This window comes from Puma concolor, chromosome C1 (genome assembly GCF_028749965.1).
Source record: "Puma concolor isolate L17-30 chromosome C1, mPumCon1.1.hap2, whole genome shotgun sequence".
NCBI lineage: Eukaryota > Metazoa > Chordata > Mammalia > Carnivora > Felidae > Puma > Puma concolor.
The window spans coordinates 104,531,255-104,547,164 of NC_141674.1; the positions used below are offsets into that span (position 1 = coordinate 104,531,255).

At 39.7% G+C, this 15,910-nt stretch overlaps 1 protein-coding gene and 1 pseudogene across 2 annotated transcripts in view; one reads left to right on the forward strand and one right to left on the reverse strand.

The window, feature by feature from the left end:
- GPHRA (golgi pH regulator A) overlaps positions 1–15,910 on the forward strand; it is a 61,260-nt gene that overhangs the window by 19,647 nt on the left and 25,703 nt on the right. For both annotated transcript variants that reach the window (XM_025932871.2, XM_086718015.1), the window contains 2 exons: positions 2,456–2,576; positions 3,486–3,566. In XM_025932871.2, coding sequence (XP_025788656.2) covers positions 2,456–2,576; positions 3,486–3,566 — 202 coding nt within the window. The remainder of the gene's footprint in view (positions 1–2,455; positions 2,577–3,485; positions 3,567–15,910) is intronic.
- Positions 2,893–2,956, reverse strand: LOC112849009 (U4 spliceosomal RNA; annotated as a pseudogene).

Below are 15,910 nucleotides of genomic sequence, written 5' to 3' on the forward strand. Positions count from 1 at the left end.
TAAGTAATGCAGAAAGGGGAAGATAAGTTGAACTTGAGGTATGTTGAATTTGAAGTGCCTGTGCACATCCAAAGTGATGTTCAGTAGGCAGTTGGATACACGAGGTCAGCAATTTAGGACAAAGAATGGATTTAGGAGTCCTCAGGGAGATAACTCCAGGAATCTAAAAAACTCAGGCACCATCAGCTAAATGTCGTGAGATGAATCTGGGGAAAAGCGCAGTACCACCCATGGAAAAATGTATAGACTGAAATGAAAGATTATTTTGGCCCATTATGAACAGAGAAAGACCAAGAAAATACGAGAGAGGTAAAAGGGATAACTGAGGGAAATGGTATGAAAGCCAAGAAAGGAAAATAATTTTAAGTAGCAATGATTCAGTGTCATAAAAGATCAAATAAAGGCAGGATTGGAAATGTCATTGGGTTTTGCAACCAGAAGAAAATTCATGACCATATTATAGTAATGGTTAAGAGCATAGGCTGTGGAGCTACACGGCTTGGGTTTGAAGCCTGACTCTGCCTCTTGCTAGCTGTGTGGCCTTGACAAAATTTACCTCCTCAGTGCTTCCATTTCCTTATCTGTAAAATGAGGTTTTCGATACTGTTTGCCTCATAGAGCTGTAATGAGGAGCAAATGAATTAATACAAGTAGAATGCTTCCACGGTGCCTGGCGCATAACAGGTGCTTGATGAATGTTGCCAATTTTTTATTGCCATTACAATTATTAGTGAAAGCAGTTTCCTTTAGGGTAGGAGAATGGAATGAAAGCTGAATTGCAGCCAGTTGAGGAATAAGTGGAAGTGAAGAAGAGGTAATAGGAAGTGTAAACTCCTTTCAAAAAGCGTGGCCATTAAAGGAAAAATAGAGGATTGGTAACTAGAGGTAAACTCAAGGCCTTAACCTTCCTTAGGAAAGAGACTTGAAACTGCAGGGAAAGAACCAGCAAAGAAGGAAAGATTGAAGATGAGAGAGATGACAGGAGATGGAACAGGATTCTGGAGGAGGTAGAAAGGGAATAAGATCAAAGCACATAGAGAAGTCTTAGCTTTGGACACTGTCTTGTTTGAGGGGGACAAGATGGGAGGATGATTGCAGATGTGAATATAGTAGAGTGAAGGTGGTATAACAAATAACTTCTGTAATGAGGGCATTGTCTAAGGAGAACAAGGATTGAGAAAATGGATTAAAGATTATCTGCTAAGGGGGGTGGGGAGAGATGGTTGACCAAGGGCAAGAAAAGGATCCCTCAGTAGTAGTGTAAGCCATGTTAAGACTGGAGACCTAAATCTGTAATGGCACCAACGTCGGGACGCGTTTTAGCAGTTTTAGCATCTCAGGCACGGGCACAGGGAAGACCGAGTGTCAGATTGATCCAGGATTGGGAGTTTTCAGGATCAGCACTTCAGAAGGACAGTGGGGACAGAGTCCTAGTGAGAGAAGTTAAAGCAAGCAAGCTTGGAGGTCAGGCTCAGTGAAGAAGGAAATGGAAGGTAGGGGGAAGCAAAGGACAAGAGACCAGAGGTCACAAAGAGCTCTAAAGTGGTGTAGTGGAAACACAAGAGCAAGAGAACATGATTATTGGAATTTCAGTTCCAAAGCCAACAGAATTCCTGCATGGCAGCTCTGGTGTTAGGCCATAGGGGTAGATAATGCTGAAGTGGATCCCATCCTAGAAACAGGAGTAAAAACAAAGCTAGTTTTGTCGGGTGCTTCCAAACTTCCTGGCTTGTTCTTCAGCATTGCCTTCTCTCATTTATCCAAGATCTCAACAGCATTTATTTTACCTACAGACTTTCAGCATTCTCAAATCATAGGAAACAGTTGATAATTAGAATGCAACTGATCATCAAAAACTCACATATTTGCGTTTGAAGTACTCATTCACGTATAAATTCAGCCCGTTTGTTAGATGCCTTATCTGTTTATTGGCACAAATGAATAAAACATAAGCTCCTGAGACCTAAAGAGCTTATGACCTAAGGGGGAAATGTGTGTGTATATATATGTATATATGTGTGTATATATATATATATATATATATATATATACACATATATACATATATTGACAGTAACTATAGTGCAAAGTGTTACTTTGCAAAGTAAATCTCCAGCAGACTTACTTTGCTGATACATATATTTTTTTTTTTACCAAAGCTTTTACTGAAAGTGCATTGCTCTGTTAGTGTTCACACTACCTTGAGTAAGCAATCAGTGAGTGTTACTTATAATTATTACTATTACCATCACCCAGTAGGAGATGATTCTAGAAGCATGTGAGATATGACGAAAATCAACAGACTTTTATACATTTATTATGGAAGATATACATATTGATAATTAAAATTTGGCTTACATGAGCTGTATGTAACAGTTGATGTTTTTCGTGATGTTTCCTCTCACAGTACATTTGATCTTTATCAGCTGACATTAAGGTGCTTTGATGTTTTTAGGGATTTTGTCCATAGAACAGCTCATCAGCCGGGTAGGTGTGATCGGTGTGACTCTCATGGCTCTTCTTTCTGGATTTGGTGCTGTCAACTGCCCATACACGTACATGTCCTACTTCCTCAGGTAAAGAGAACTTCGTCTCTTTTCTTTCTTCCTATGACTTCATGCATACGTACGTGATATCATGCTGCCATCATTAATACTTAAGTATTAGATCTGTGACACGGACTTTTTATTCTTTCCCTCTGCCCTTATGGGCATTATCCTAGGAGTCTTCCTGAATAAGTCTTATCACTTATATTGTTTGTCCTTATTTGTCCTACATTCACTTATTTTTAAAATGGTTGTTTCACTCAGACCCTCTACCTCCTCTTAAAGGCACATTTCTTGTGGACAGCAGTGCAAGCTAATCCCAACTTCAGTCAATCGCTTCCTCCCAAAAGTAGCACTAATTGTGCCTCGGATAAACCTCATTGGCTACAAGACTGCCCTTGCACAAAGCTTTGCCAAGCTGCAGGCGTGCTTACGGATACCTCATAAATGTCACTGGATCAGGGGCACCTGGGTGGCTTGGTCGGTTGGGCTTCTGACATCAGCTCAGGTCATGATCTCGCCGTTCCCAAGTTCAAGCCCCATGTCAGTCTCTGTGCTGACAGCTCGGAGCCTGGAGCCTGCTTCAGATTCTCTGTCTCCCTCTCTCTCTCTGCCCCTCCCTCGCTCATGAATGTCTGTCTCTCTCAAAAATAAACAAACATTAAAAATATTTTTAAAAAATGTCATTGGATCAGAGGTAAGAAAGACTATATAAGAGAGCCACTTACCTTCCACTACCCTGAGACTGTAAAAAATATTAGCTATAAAACATGGCAACAAAAGGACTTCTGTTTATTATAATCATGTTAATATTCTCTAGAAAGAGGTCCTTCAATTACTGGGTAACAATTGAGGTTTATGTGTTTGTCAGCGGCCTTGTATTTATTATGCCCAAGGATGGGGTCCCAAAACATTGCTAACAGTTTGTGCTTATTATAGAAATGTGACTGATGCAGATATCCTCGCCCTGGAACGGCGACTGCTCCAAACCATGGACATGATCATCAGCAAAAAGAAAAGGTAAGATACCAGCACATTAAAAACCTGTACTCTTGGGGTGCCTCGGTGGCTCAGTCGGTTAAGTGTCCGACTTCAGCTCAGGTCACGATCTCGCGGTCCATGGGTTCAAGCCCCGTGTTGGGCTCTGGGCTGATGGCTCAGAGCCTGGAGCCTGCTTCCGATTCTGTGTCTCCCTCTCTCTCTGCCCCTCCCCCGTTCATGCTCTGTCTCTCTCTGTCTCAAAAATAAAAGTAAATAAATAAACGTTAAAAAACATGTACTCTTAGAATTTCTCAACAAGAAAATGTGACTGTGAATTGATAACAGGGAGTTTCATCATATTCATTTTTACAATAAGATACCATCAAAGATTTTGAGGTTCCTTGGTGGCTCAGTCAGTTAAGCATCCTACTCTGATTTCGGCTCAGGTCGTGATCTCATGGTTCATGAGCTCAAGCCCCGCATTGGGCTCCACGCACTGACAGTGCAGAGCCTGCTTGGAATTCTCTCTCTCTCCCTCTCTCTCTGCCCCTCCTCAACTCGCTCACTCTCAAAAATAAACTTAAAAAAACAAAAAGACTTAATGTTTAGTCTTGTGTGAATGAAATTTTCAAATTCCACTTATTTCCTGACTTTAATTCTCTTGAGATAAGTTGTTAGAATAACTTCTGTAGTTGAAGGTATTCTACATTGATTGGATGCTTTAAAAGTCTGTTGTCCTACATTTTTACAAAATCTGCATGCCTGATTTCAATCTTTTCAACTTCCTTTTCTCCAACTACTTTGAAAAATCCTTCAAGTCTTCTAGCTGTTGTCCTTTTTGTCATTTTTAAGAAGTAGACTTACAGTGTGTGTTTTTAAAGTGGCATTTCTAGAAATCTGTATCACGGTGGGTTAAAGCCTAGGCTCTAGACTCAGACTTTCTGAATTTGAATCCTTGCCGTAGAGTTCACAGTGTGGCCTTGAGCGTTACTTCATGTCTTGGTTTCCTCAACTGTAAAATGGAAATAATAAGAATGAGTTGACATGTAGAACTCTAGAACAGTGAACCATACATAGCTAAGGAAAACTATTGAACTTATTAATAGTCTCGGAGGACAGTCATTAGGTTTTAGTGCTTTGTCTTCATTTATGCATTCATGTATTTTCATTCTCTCAATATAAGAAGCCCAGTTTCTGCTAGGCACTTTGCTAATTGCTGAACGGTCATAGAGATAGAATGAGGAACAAGATAGTAAGTTATTGTCTTCATTAAGCTACTTAGTCTGTCTTTATTAAAGTCCTGTTACCCAAATAAAAACTGTGACATAGAGGTTTTAAATTTTTTTTTTTTCAATGTTTATTTATTTTTGGGACAGAGAGAGACAGAGCATGAATGGGGGAGGGGCAGAGAGAGAGGGAGACACAGAATCGGAAACAGGCTCCAGGCTCTGAGCCATCAGCCCAGAGCCCGACGCGGGGCTCAAACTCACAGACCGTGAGATCGTGACCTGGGTGAAGTCGGACGCTTAACCGACTGCGCCACCCAGGCGCCCCATAGAGGTTTTAAACTGCATGAGTGTTTCTGCATTTCGTGTTTCGTCCTTCAACATTTTTCTATAGTAAGACCCATCAAGTCAAAGTCAAAGAAGGCTTTAATGGAAGAGATGACAACAGACTTTACAATGATAAAGAGGATGAGATTTACCAGCTAATTATTTGTCTCCATTTCTGTACATCTGTCCGAGGGTATTGAAAGTAGATACACATGGATATACATTTGTTCTCTGGGTTTTGTCCACATTTTATAATTTTATACAGTTTATTTTACATGAATGAATATGAATGTAGATTTAAAAAATATAACAGTAAGAGCAACATTATTCAGTATCGAAAGATAATTATAAAGGAATAATACTATCTTGATTCCCATGATTGTTCTCCTTTTTACTATATTTTATTCATGTAGAGATAAATGAATCCCTCACCACCTTCCCCTCTGCCAACCATCATTTCTGCGTATTTGAGTGTTCCTGTTTTGTGTTTATTTTTAGATTCCACATATAAGTGAAATCATATGATATCTTTCTGTCTGCCTTGGCATAATAACTTCTGTATTCATCCATGTTGTTGCAGATGGCAAGGTATCATCCTTTTTTTTTTTTTTTTTTTTTTTTTTTTTTTGGCCGTGTAATAGTCTCTGTGTGTGCATGTGTGCGCACGCGCCCAACATTTAGGTTGCTTCCGTATCTTGGCTATTATAAGTAATGCTGTAGTAAACCTAGGGGTACATGTAGCTTTGAAATTATTGTGTTTTTTTTTCTTTGGATAAATACCCAGTAGTTGAATTACTGGATCCTATGGTAGTTCTATAGTTCTGTTTTTAATTTTTTGAGGAACCTCCGTACCGTTTTCCACAGTTGTACCAGTTTACATTCCTGCCCACGGTGCACAAGGGTTCCCTTTACCTCCACACCCTTGCCAACACTTGTTAATTCTTATTTTATCCATTCTGACTGGTGTGAGGTGATATGTCATTGTGATTTTGATTTGCATTTACCTGATTGGTGATGTTAAGCATCTTTTCGTGTGTCTGCTATCCATCTGTATGTCGTCTTTAGAAAAATGTCTATTCAGGTCCTCTGCCCATTTTTAATCAGACTGCCTTTTTGATGTTGAGTTGTATAAGTTCTTTATATATTTTGGATACTAACCTCTTATTGGATACATCATTTGCAAGTAGCTTCTACCATTCAATAGGTTGTCTTTTTATTTTATTAATGGTTTTTTTCGCTGTGCAAAAGCTTTTTATTTGCTGTCCCAATAGTTTCTTTTTGCTTTTGTTTCCCTCAACAGAGAAGTCATATCCAGAAAAATATTTCTAAGATTAATATCCAAGAGATTACCACCTGTGTTTTCTTCTAGGAATTTTGTGGTTTCAGGTCTCACATTTAGTTCTTAATCCATTTTGAGTTTATTTTTATATATAGTGTGACAAAGTGGTCCAGTTTCATTCTTTGCGTGTAGCTGTGCGGTTTTCCCAGCACCTTTTATTGAAAGGACTTTTTTTCCCATTGTATATTCTTGCCTCCTTTGTTGTAGATTGTTGTATAGGTATGGATTTATTTCCGGGCTTTCTATTCTGTTCCACTGATCCATACTACTTTGATTACTATAGCATTGTAGTATATCTTTAACTCCAGGTTAGTGATACCTCCAGTTTTGTTCTTCTTTCTCAATATTCCTTTGGTTCTCTAGAGTCTTTTGTGGTTCCATACAAATTTTAGTATTATTTTTTCTAGTTCTGTGAAAAAGGCTGTTGGTATTTTGATGGGGATTGTATTCAATCTGTAGATTGCTTTGGATAGTATGGACATTTTCATAATATAAATTCTTGCAATCCATGAACGTGGTCTGTCTTTCCATTCATTTGTTAGCTGCAGTGTCTTTGATCAATACTTTATAGTTTTCAGTGTACAAGTTTTTTACTTCCTAGGTATTTTATTATTTTTGGTGCAGTTGTAAATGGGATTGTTTTCCAAATTTCTCTTTCTACAATTAGTTTCAGTTTTACTTCTTTCTTATGAATTTGGATGCCTTTTATTTCTTGTCTGATTGTTGCAACTAGGACTTACAGTACTGTGTTGAATAAAAGTGGTAAGAGTGGACATTCTTTTTTCCTGATGTTAGAGGAAAAACTGATTTTCATCATTGAGTATGACGATAGCTGTGGGTTTTTCATATATGTCCCTTTTATGTTGAGATATGTTCCTTCTGAATCTACTTTGTTGAGAGTTTTTATGATCCAGTGTTGAATTTTGTCAAATGATTTTTCTGTATCTATTGAGGTGATTATATGATTTTTATCCTTTGTTTTGTTAATGTGATGTGTCACATTAATGTGTGATGTGTCAATATTGAACCATCCTTGCATCCCTGGAGTAAAACTCACTTGGATCGTGCTGAATGATCCTTTTAAAGTGCTATTGAATTCAGTTTGCTAATATTTTGTTGAGGATTTTTGTATCTATGTTCATCAAGGGTATTGTAGTTTTTTTTGTAGTGTCTTTGGATGGATTTGGTATCGGTAAAGCTGGCCGCGTAGAATGAATTTGGAAGCCTTTCTCTTTTTTCGGGGGTGGTTTGAGGAGAATAAGTATTAAGTCTTCTTTTTTTTTTTTTAATTTTTTTTTTAATGTTTTATTTTATTTTTGAGACAGAGAGAGACAGAGCATGAGCGGGGGAGGGTTAGAGAGAGAGGGAGACACAGAATCCGAAGCAGGCTCCAGGCTCTGAGCTGTCAGCACAGAGCCTGACGCGGGGCTCGAACTCACAGAGGGTGAGATCATGACCTGAGCCGAAGTCGGAAGCTTAACCAACTGAGCCACCCAGGAGCCCCAATATTAACTCTTCTTTAAATGTTTGGTAGAATTCACCTGTAATTCCTTCTGGTCTTGGACTTTTGTTTATTGGGAGTTTTTTGATTACTGATTCAATTTTGTTACTAGTAGCTGGTCTGTTCAGAGATATCCTATTTCTTCCTGATTCAATTTCAGAAGATTCTATGTTTCTAGGAATTCATCCATTTCGTCTAGGTTGTCTAGTTTGTTGACATATAAATTTTTGTGGTAGTCTTTTACAATCCTTTGTATTTCTGTGGTGTCAGTTGTTTCATTTTTATTTCTGGTTCTATTTATTTGGGTCCTGTCTCTTTTTCATAATGAATCTGGCTAAAGTTTTGTCAATTTTGTTACCTTTTCAAAGAACCAATTCCTGATTTCATTGATCTTTCTACTTGTTTTTAGAGTCTATTTCATTTATAATTTCTGCCTGATCTTTATTGTTTTTTTCCTTCTAACCTTGAGCTTTGTTTGTTCTTTCTCTGGTTCCTAATTTAGGTGTAAAACTAAATTGTTTGAGATGTTTCTGATTCCTTGATGTAGGCCTGTGTTGCTGTAAGTGTCCCCCTTAGAACTGCTTTTGCTGTATGCGAAAGATTTTGGATGATTGTTTCTCCACTTTCATTTGTCTCCATGTATTTTTAATTTCCTCTTTGATTTCTTAACTGACCTGTTGGTTTGCCTGGTAGCATGTTTAGCCTCCATGTGTTTGTGTTTTTTCCAGTTGCTTTCTTGTGATGGATATCTTGTTTCATACCATTGTAGTCAGAAAAGATGCATGATATGATTTCAGTGTTTTAAAATTTATTGAGACTTGTTTTGTGGCCAGCATATGATCTGTCCTGGAGAATGTTCCATGTGTATTCAGTTGTTTTGGGATGTAATGTCCTGTATATATCTTTTAAGTCCATCTGGGCTAATGTGTCATTCAAAGATGAAGTTTCCTTTAAAAAAAATCCAGTTTCCTTACTGATTTTTCTGCCTGGATATTCCATTCATGCATTGATGTAAGTGTGATGTTAAAGTTTTCAACTATTACTGTATTACTGTCAGTTTTTCCATTTATGTTCTTAACATTTGCTTTATGTATTTGGATGATTCAGCGGTTGCATGAAAAGATGTTTACAGTTGTTCGGTCCTCTTATTGGACTGCTTTCTTTATCTTTATGTAATGCCCTTTTGTGTCTCTTGTTAAAGTCTTTGTTTTAGGGGCACCTGGGTGGCTCAGTTGGTTGAGTGACCAACTTCAGCTCAGGTCATGATCTCACAGTTTGTGGGCTCGAGCCCCACGTCACGCTCTGTGCTGATGGCTCAGAGCTTGGAGCCTACTTCGGATTCTGTGTCTCCCTCTCTCTCTGCCCCTCCCCACCTTGTGCTCTGTCTCTCTCTCTCCTCTCTCTCTCTCTCTCAAAAAATAAGTAAACATTTAAAAAAAATTTTTTAAGTAATAAATGAATAAAGTCTTTGTTTTAAAGTCTATTGTGTTTGATGTAAGTACTGCTACCCTGGCTTCCCCACCTCTCACCCCCGCTTTCATCTGCATGGAATAGGTTTTCTAAGCCCTTCATTTTCAGTCTGTGTGTGTCTTTGGGTCTGAAGTGAGTCTGTGGTAGGCAGCATACAGATGGGTCTTGTTTTTTTATCCGTTCGGTCATTCTAAGTTGTTTGATTGGAGCATTTAGACTGTTTATATTTAATCATTGATAGGTCTGTACTTATTACCATTTTGTTCATTGTTTTCTGATTGTTTTTGTAGTGCTTCTGTTCCTTTTTTCTTCTCTTGCTGTCTTGTCTTGCAATTGATGACTTTCTCTAGTGTATGCTTGGCTTTCTTCCTCTTTATTTTTTGTGTATCTATTATACATATTTGTTTATGGTTACCATGAGGTTCAGATATAACATCCTAAGTATGAAACAGTGTATATTAAGCTGATAGTCACCTAAGATCAAACACATTCTGAAAGAACTTTTTTCACTCCCCTCCCCCCATTATATATATATATATGTTGTCATATTTTACATCTTTATATTCATTGTTTTCTTCTACTTATGGCCTTTTCTTTTCACTTAAGGAAGTCCCTGTAACATCTCTTCTAAGGCCTGTTTAGTGGTGATGAACTCCTTTAAGTTTTGGATGTCTGGGACAAACTCTCCTTCAATTCTGAATGATAACATTGCTGGGTAGAGTATGCTTGGATGTAGGTTTTTTTCCTTTCAGCACTTTGAATATATGTTACCATTCCTTTTTGTTCTGCAGTTTCTGCTGAAAAATCAGCTGATAGCCTTATGGGGTTTCTCTTGTATGTAACTATTTGCTTCTTGCTGCTTTTAAGATTTTGACATTTGACATTTTAATTACGATGTATCTTGGTATGACCTCCTTGGGTTCATCTTGTTTGGAACTCTTTGCTTCCTAGACCTGGATGTCTATTTCCGTCCCCAGGCTAGGAAGGTTTCTGTTATTTCTTCAAATAAGTTTTCTGCCCCTTTCTTTCTCTTCTAGGATCCCTATAATGTTAATGTTTACTTGCTTGATGTGATACAAAAGAACCCTTAGTCTTATTTTTTTTTAGTTCTTTTTTCTTTTTGCTGTTCAGCTTAGGTAGTTCCCATTACCCTTCTTCTAGATCACTAATCCATTCTTCTGTATCCACTAATCTGTTGATTCCCTCTAGTGTATTTTCCTTTTCAGTTATTGTATTCCTCAACTCTGATTGGCTCTTTTTATATTTTCTGTCTTTTTGTTGAAGTTCTCACTGGCTTCTTACCCTTCTCTCCAGTTTCATGAGCATCTTTATGATCATTACTTTAAACTCTTTATCAGGCATGTTGCTTATCTCCATTTCATTTGGTTCTTTTTCTGAGGTTTTGTCCTACTCTTTAGTTTGGAACATCTTCCTCTGCCTCCTCATTTTGCCTTTCTGTTTTTATTCTACGAATTTGGTGAAACAGCTACTTCCAAACTTGAGGAAATGCTCCGGGTATCATCATCTTCTGTGTAGACTGTATGTGACTGGTAATTTTTGTTGACTGGCAGAGGCTGGGGGCCTTGGAGCACTCCATTCTGGGTCTGCCCTGGTGGGATGTTTAGAGCTGAAGTGGGTGTGGGCCAGGATGGTCCTGGGCCTCTCTGTGCAGAGGGCACCCTGGCAAGATAGCTGAAGCTGAAATGTGTGCAAGGTACAGTGTCCCAGGGCACTCCATGCAGGAAGCACCCTGACTGGGTGGCTAGAGCCAAGGCTGGCACAGGCCAAGATGCTCCACTCCAGGGGCACCCAGTTGGGGGATGGCTGGAGCTGAGGTGGGGAATGGGCCAGGGTCCCCAGGTATTCCACTCAGGGGGTGCCCTGGCAAGACAGCTGGAGCTAAAGTGGGCACAGGCCAGAGGTTCTCGAGAGGCTCCATACACAGGGTGCCCTAGCAAAGTGGCTAGAGCTGAAACACACGTGAGCCAGGAGGTCCCAGTGCGATCTGCACTAGGGGTGCCCTAGCAAGCTATCTGGAGCTGAAGTGGTGTCAGCATAGAGTGTTCCAGGGTGCTTTGTGCCTGTGTCACATGGTGAGATGGCTGGAGCTGTAGTGAACGCTGACCAGGGGTGCCCCAGTGTGTACAGTTCTGGGGCTGCTTTGGTGGGACAGCTGGGACTGATGTGGTCCAGGGGCTCGGGGCTCACTGAGGTGGTAGTCTGACTAGGGTGCTCAGATCCTGCTCCTGTCTGTACTATTAAGGTGGAGGGGGAACATAAACTGTGGTACCTGCCAGCCCTGGCCAGCTAGAGAGAGTTCCAGCAGCTCCCCAGCTGTCTGGTAGGCTTGTAGAGCTGGTTCCTTTATATTCAAGTCGTTCTTGTAAACCATGCCTTTTTTTCTGTGCCTCAGGCCAGACAAATCTGTTCATGGTCCCTCAGTACAATTCCTCTCCCCTGCGCCCCCTGCATTGTACAGCATTGGCGGGGGGAGGGAGGAGGAGGTTCCCTTTAATACCGAGTCTCCACTATTTTGCCATTCTCTGTGGTCTGTCTGCCTTTTGTTGTGCAGAAGCTGTTCAGTCAGCCCTCAGTCATTTTTTTTTTTAATGTTTATTTATTTATTTTGAGGGAGAGAGAGAGAGAGAGAGAGAGATCTGGGGAGGGGCAGAGAGAGAATCCCAAGCAGGCTCTGCACTGTCAGCTTGAACTCACAAACCTTGAGAGCATGACCTTGAGTCAAAATCAAGAATCAGACACGTACTGACTGAGCCACCCAGGCACCCCAGCCCTCAGTTATTCTTCAGGAGGAATTGCTCTATAAATAGCTTAGATTTGGGGTGTCAGTGGAGGAGGTGAGTTCAGGGTCTTCCTACATTACCATCTTTGACACCTTTTCCTTGGATGTGTACTTTTAAGCCATTTCATCATAAGTCATGGTTAGGAATTGACCCTGATCCCTACATGTACCCCTACAGGTTTTGTCTAGTCAGAATCTGGGATGGTTTGTGATCCTCTAGTAGATCTTATTAATTTGAGTGGCTCTCAGAAGAGTCAGCCTCCTAACTTGGCCTAATTATCACCGCAGTGGAGCTATCAGGGCAAATAAGCTAACATGACAACACTGGGGCCCTTGGGATTCATACTAGAAACATTGTTTTCACAAATACTCCTAGTTGGGCAGGAGTAGTGACCAGAAAACCATCTTTTAATTTACCAGCAGAGAGCCATAGTGAGATGACCTACAAGAAATATAACATCTGTTATGTACAAAAGAATTAATGGTTAAAAATGGGGGTAGGAAAGAGGCACACTGTGTTCTCCCTGGGAACACTAAAGAGAAGATGAGATTTATAGTATTTGGAAAACATTCATCAAAAACCTAGTTCAGGGGTGCCTGGGTGGTTCAGTTGTTTAAGCATATGACTCTTGATTTCAGCTCAGGTCATGATCTCACATTTCGTGGGTTCGAGCCCCTCATCAGGCTCTGCTGACAGTGCGGAGCCTGCTTGGGATTCTCTCTCTCTCTCTCTCTCTCTCTCTCTCTCTCTCTCCCTCCCTCCCTCCTTCCCTCTCTCTTTCTGTGTCTCTCTGCCCCTACCCTGCTTGATGTCTCCCTCAAAATAAATAAATAAACTTCAAAAATAATTTTTTTTAAACCTACTTCAATTAGTATGAACACGCTGGTTTAGTGATCAAAGCTTTCAGCTTTTTTCAGGTTAAAAGAATTAAGTGATCTGTTATTTTCTTTTTCTTTTGACTTAGATGTCAAAGTTTTTGTTTTGGTAATCTAGGATATAGCTAAATTATAGTCTGTACTCACAAACAGTATTAATACGACTTTGAAATTGTGGTTTTGTGGAAGATAGAAAATACAGCTATGCAACTCTCCCATAGTATAATGAAAAGAATTTGAGCCAGTCACTTTACAGTAAACATGCTAAGTGATCTTGAGCAAATGCTAGACTTAGTTTCCTCATTTGGAAAATGACAGGGTTGGCTAAAGGGTCTCTAGGATCCCTTTCCAACCACAAATTCTGAATTTCTAATTTTTCTGTTTGTGACTAAAAAAAAACTAGAGTATTATAATATGTAAAAGTTTAATGCAAGCTATTACTATAAAGAAAAAATCTTAACCTATACTCTTGAGTTGGTTTATTTATTTATTTATTTTTTTTTTAGGCTCTCTTGAAAACTTGTAGAGATAGGGGAAAAAATACATTCACTGGTGAAATTTCAGCACCAGCCACAACTGCCTTCAAACCATGGTACTGCAAAGAGTTTACATAAATCCTTCTATAGAGAATCATAAAAACTAGAAAAAAATCATAAAAGATATTATTCAAAGACACTGGAAAACGAACAGAGGTAAAAATTTTGAAGAGTATCACGTTACCTCACGTTTTGTGGCTTTCTTGCTCGGGGTTGCTCTTCAGCCACTGCCCACTATCTTAGCATCCACTCAGACTGATAAATTTCCAATTACTCTGGTTTGAACTTGGAAGTGAAATTTTGGAGGCAAGAGACATGTAGAAGTACTAAGATAATAGAATCGAGGTATAAACTATCCAAGTCCCTGCCTCATCACTAAACAATACATTTGCGGAGTAGATACCAGAGAGTCTGAGAAAAAGTAGGGAGAAACTAGAAGGGGGTCTACCCTTGAAAGACGTAATTCCCTCTTAATGTGATCTGCAGGTGTATGGTGCCTTTGGCTGCGTGCATTGCCTGAACTGTGTGTAAGATGGGCACACAGCTTGAATGACAGAAAGTGAAATTCTTAACTGGTTTAAGGTGTCACAAGGTAGAACTCAGGACTGGCAAGGTGCAATTAGAAATTTTAGAGGAACCCCTAGAAACAAAGGGACCAGAGAAAGGATAGGCCTTAAAATATAAAATCTGTTCAGATTCTTTGTCAACCACTAATTAACCTGCTCAGGCTCAGCAGAGACCACCAGAGTCAGCTACAAAGAGAGCATCTGGATGCTGAAAAACTAAGCAAAGATAGTAGTTGCTGCATGCAGTAGGTATGATGGCTTCACAGTTTGAGCCCAGGTAAGCTAACTGCTTAACAGAACAACAACCAACCAAAAAAAAAAAAAAAAAAAAAGAGTTCTCGGGGGAGGGGGGTGATAGATTCCCAAGTTACTGCAACATACTATCTGCAGTGTTAAGTTTTCAGCCAAAACTTACTCAACATACAAAGAAATGGGACCAAGCAATCTATGTTCAAGATAAAAAGCAGATAATAAGACACTTAACTTCAAGTGGGCCCAAATAATAGCCTTTAAGTCTTTTTGTGAAATCTATTATGAATTCTAAGAAATGAAGGAGAACATAATATCAGTGAACAGATAAAGCATCCCAAAAGAGAAATGGAAACTGTATTTTAAAAAGAAAACAAATTCAAAAACTGAAAAGTACAATAACTGAAATGAAAATGTCACTAGGTAGGCCTAGCAGAATTGAATTGAGAGGTGGAAGGATCAAGTTGAAGATAGATCAATAGAAATTATTCAGTTGGAGGGGCGCCTGGGTGGCTCAGTTGGTTAAGGTCCAACTTCTGCCTAGGTCATGATCTCGTGATTCGTGAGTTCAAGCCCCACATCGGTCTCTGTGCTGACAGCTCAGAGCCTGGAGCCTGCTTTAGATTCTGTGTGTCCCTCTCTCTGCTCCTCCCCTGCACATGCTCTGTCTCTCTCTGTCTCTCTAAATAAATGTTTAAAAAAAAATTTTTTTTTTAAAAAGAAATTAGTCAGTTGAAGAATAAAGACTGGAAAAAATGCAGGGTATTTAAGTATAAAACAATATCAAGCAGCTCAAAATGTAGTTGGGGTCCTAAAGAGAGAGAAAGAGAGTATTTAAAGAGGGGTGCCTGGGTGGCTCAGTTGGTTAAGCATCCAACTCTTGATTTCGGGTCAGGTCATGATCCCAGGGTTGTGAGATCAAGCCCCTGCATCAGGCTCCATACTGGGCGTGGAGCCTGCTTAAGAGTCTGTCTCTCTCTGCCCTTCCCATGCTCAGGTGCATGCACGTGCGCGCGCTTGCGTGCTTGCTCTCTCTCTCTCAAAGAAGGGGGCGGGGGTGCATTTAAAGAACTAATGGCCAGAAACTTCCCAAATTTGGTGGAAAATGTTAATTTACAGATCCAAGAAGCTTAACCCCAAGTAGGGTAAACACAAACTCTACTGAGGTTCATATCATCAAACTACTAAAAGATGAAGATGAAAAAATCTTGAAGGCAGCAAGAGAAAAATGATACAGGGGAATGTTGCAGACTTTGAATCTGGAGCTCTCTCTTGTCCAGCAAGAGATTGGATGCAGAATTGAATATGAGAGAAGCTAATGTCCAGGAGGAGACAAGAGCCCCAAACAGGGGTTTTGCCTCTGTATGTATTGATCTCTCAAGGTTTTACATACATGGTGAATGTGCAGAAACAAACAATAAGATAGTGACCATTAATTTGTAAGAAGCAAAGGGTTTGGGGGGCAAGTGACGGTAGAAGTTGAGATTAAAGCA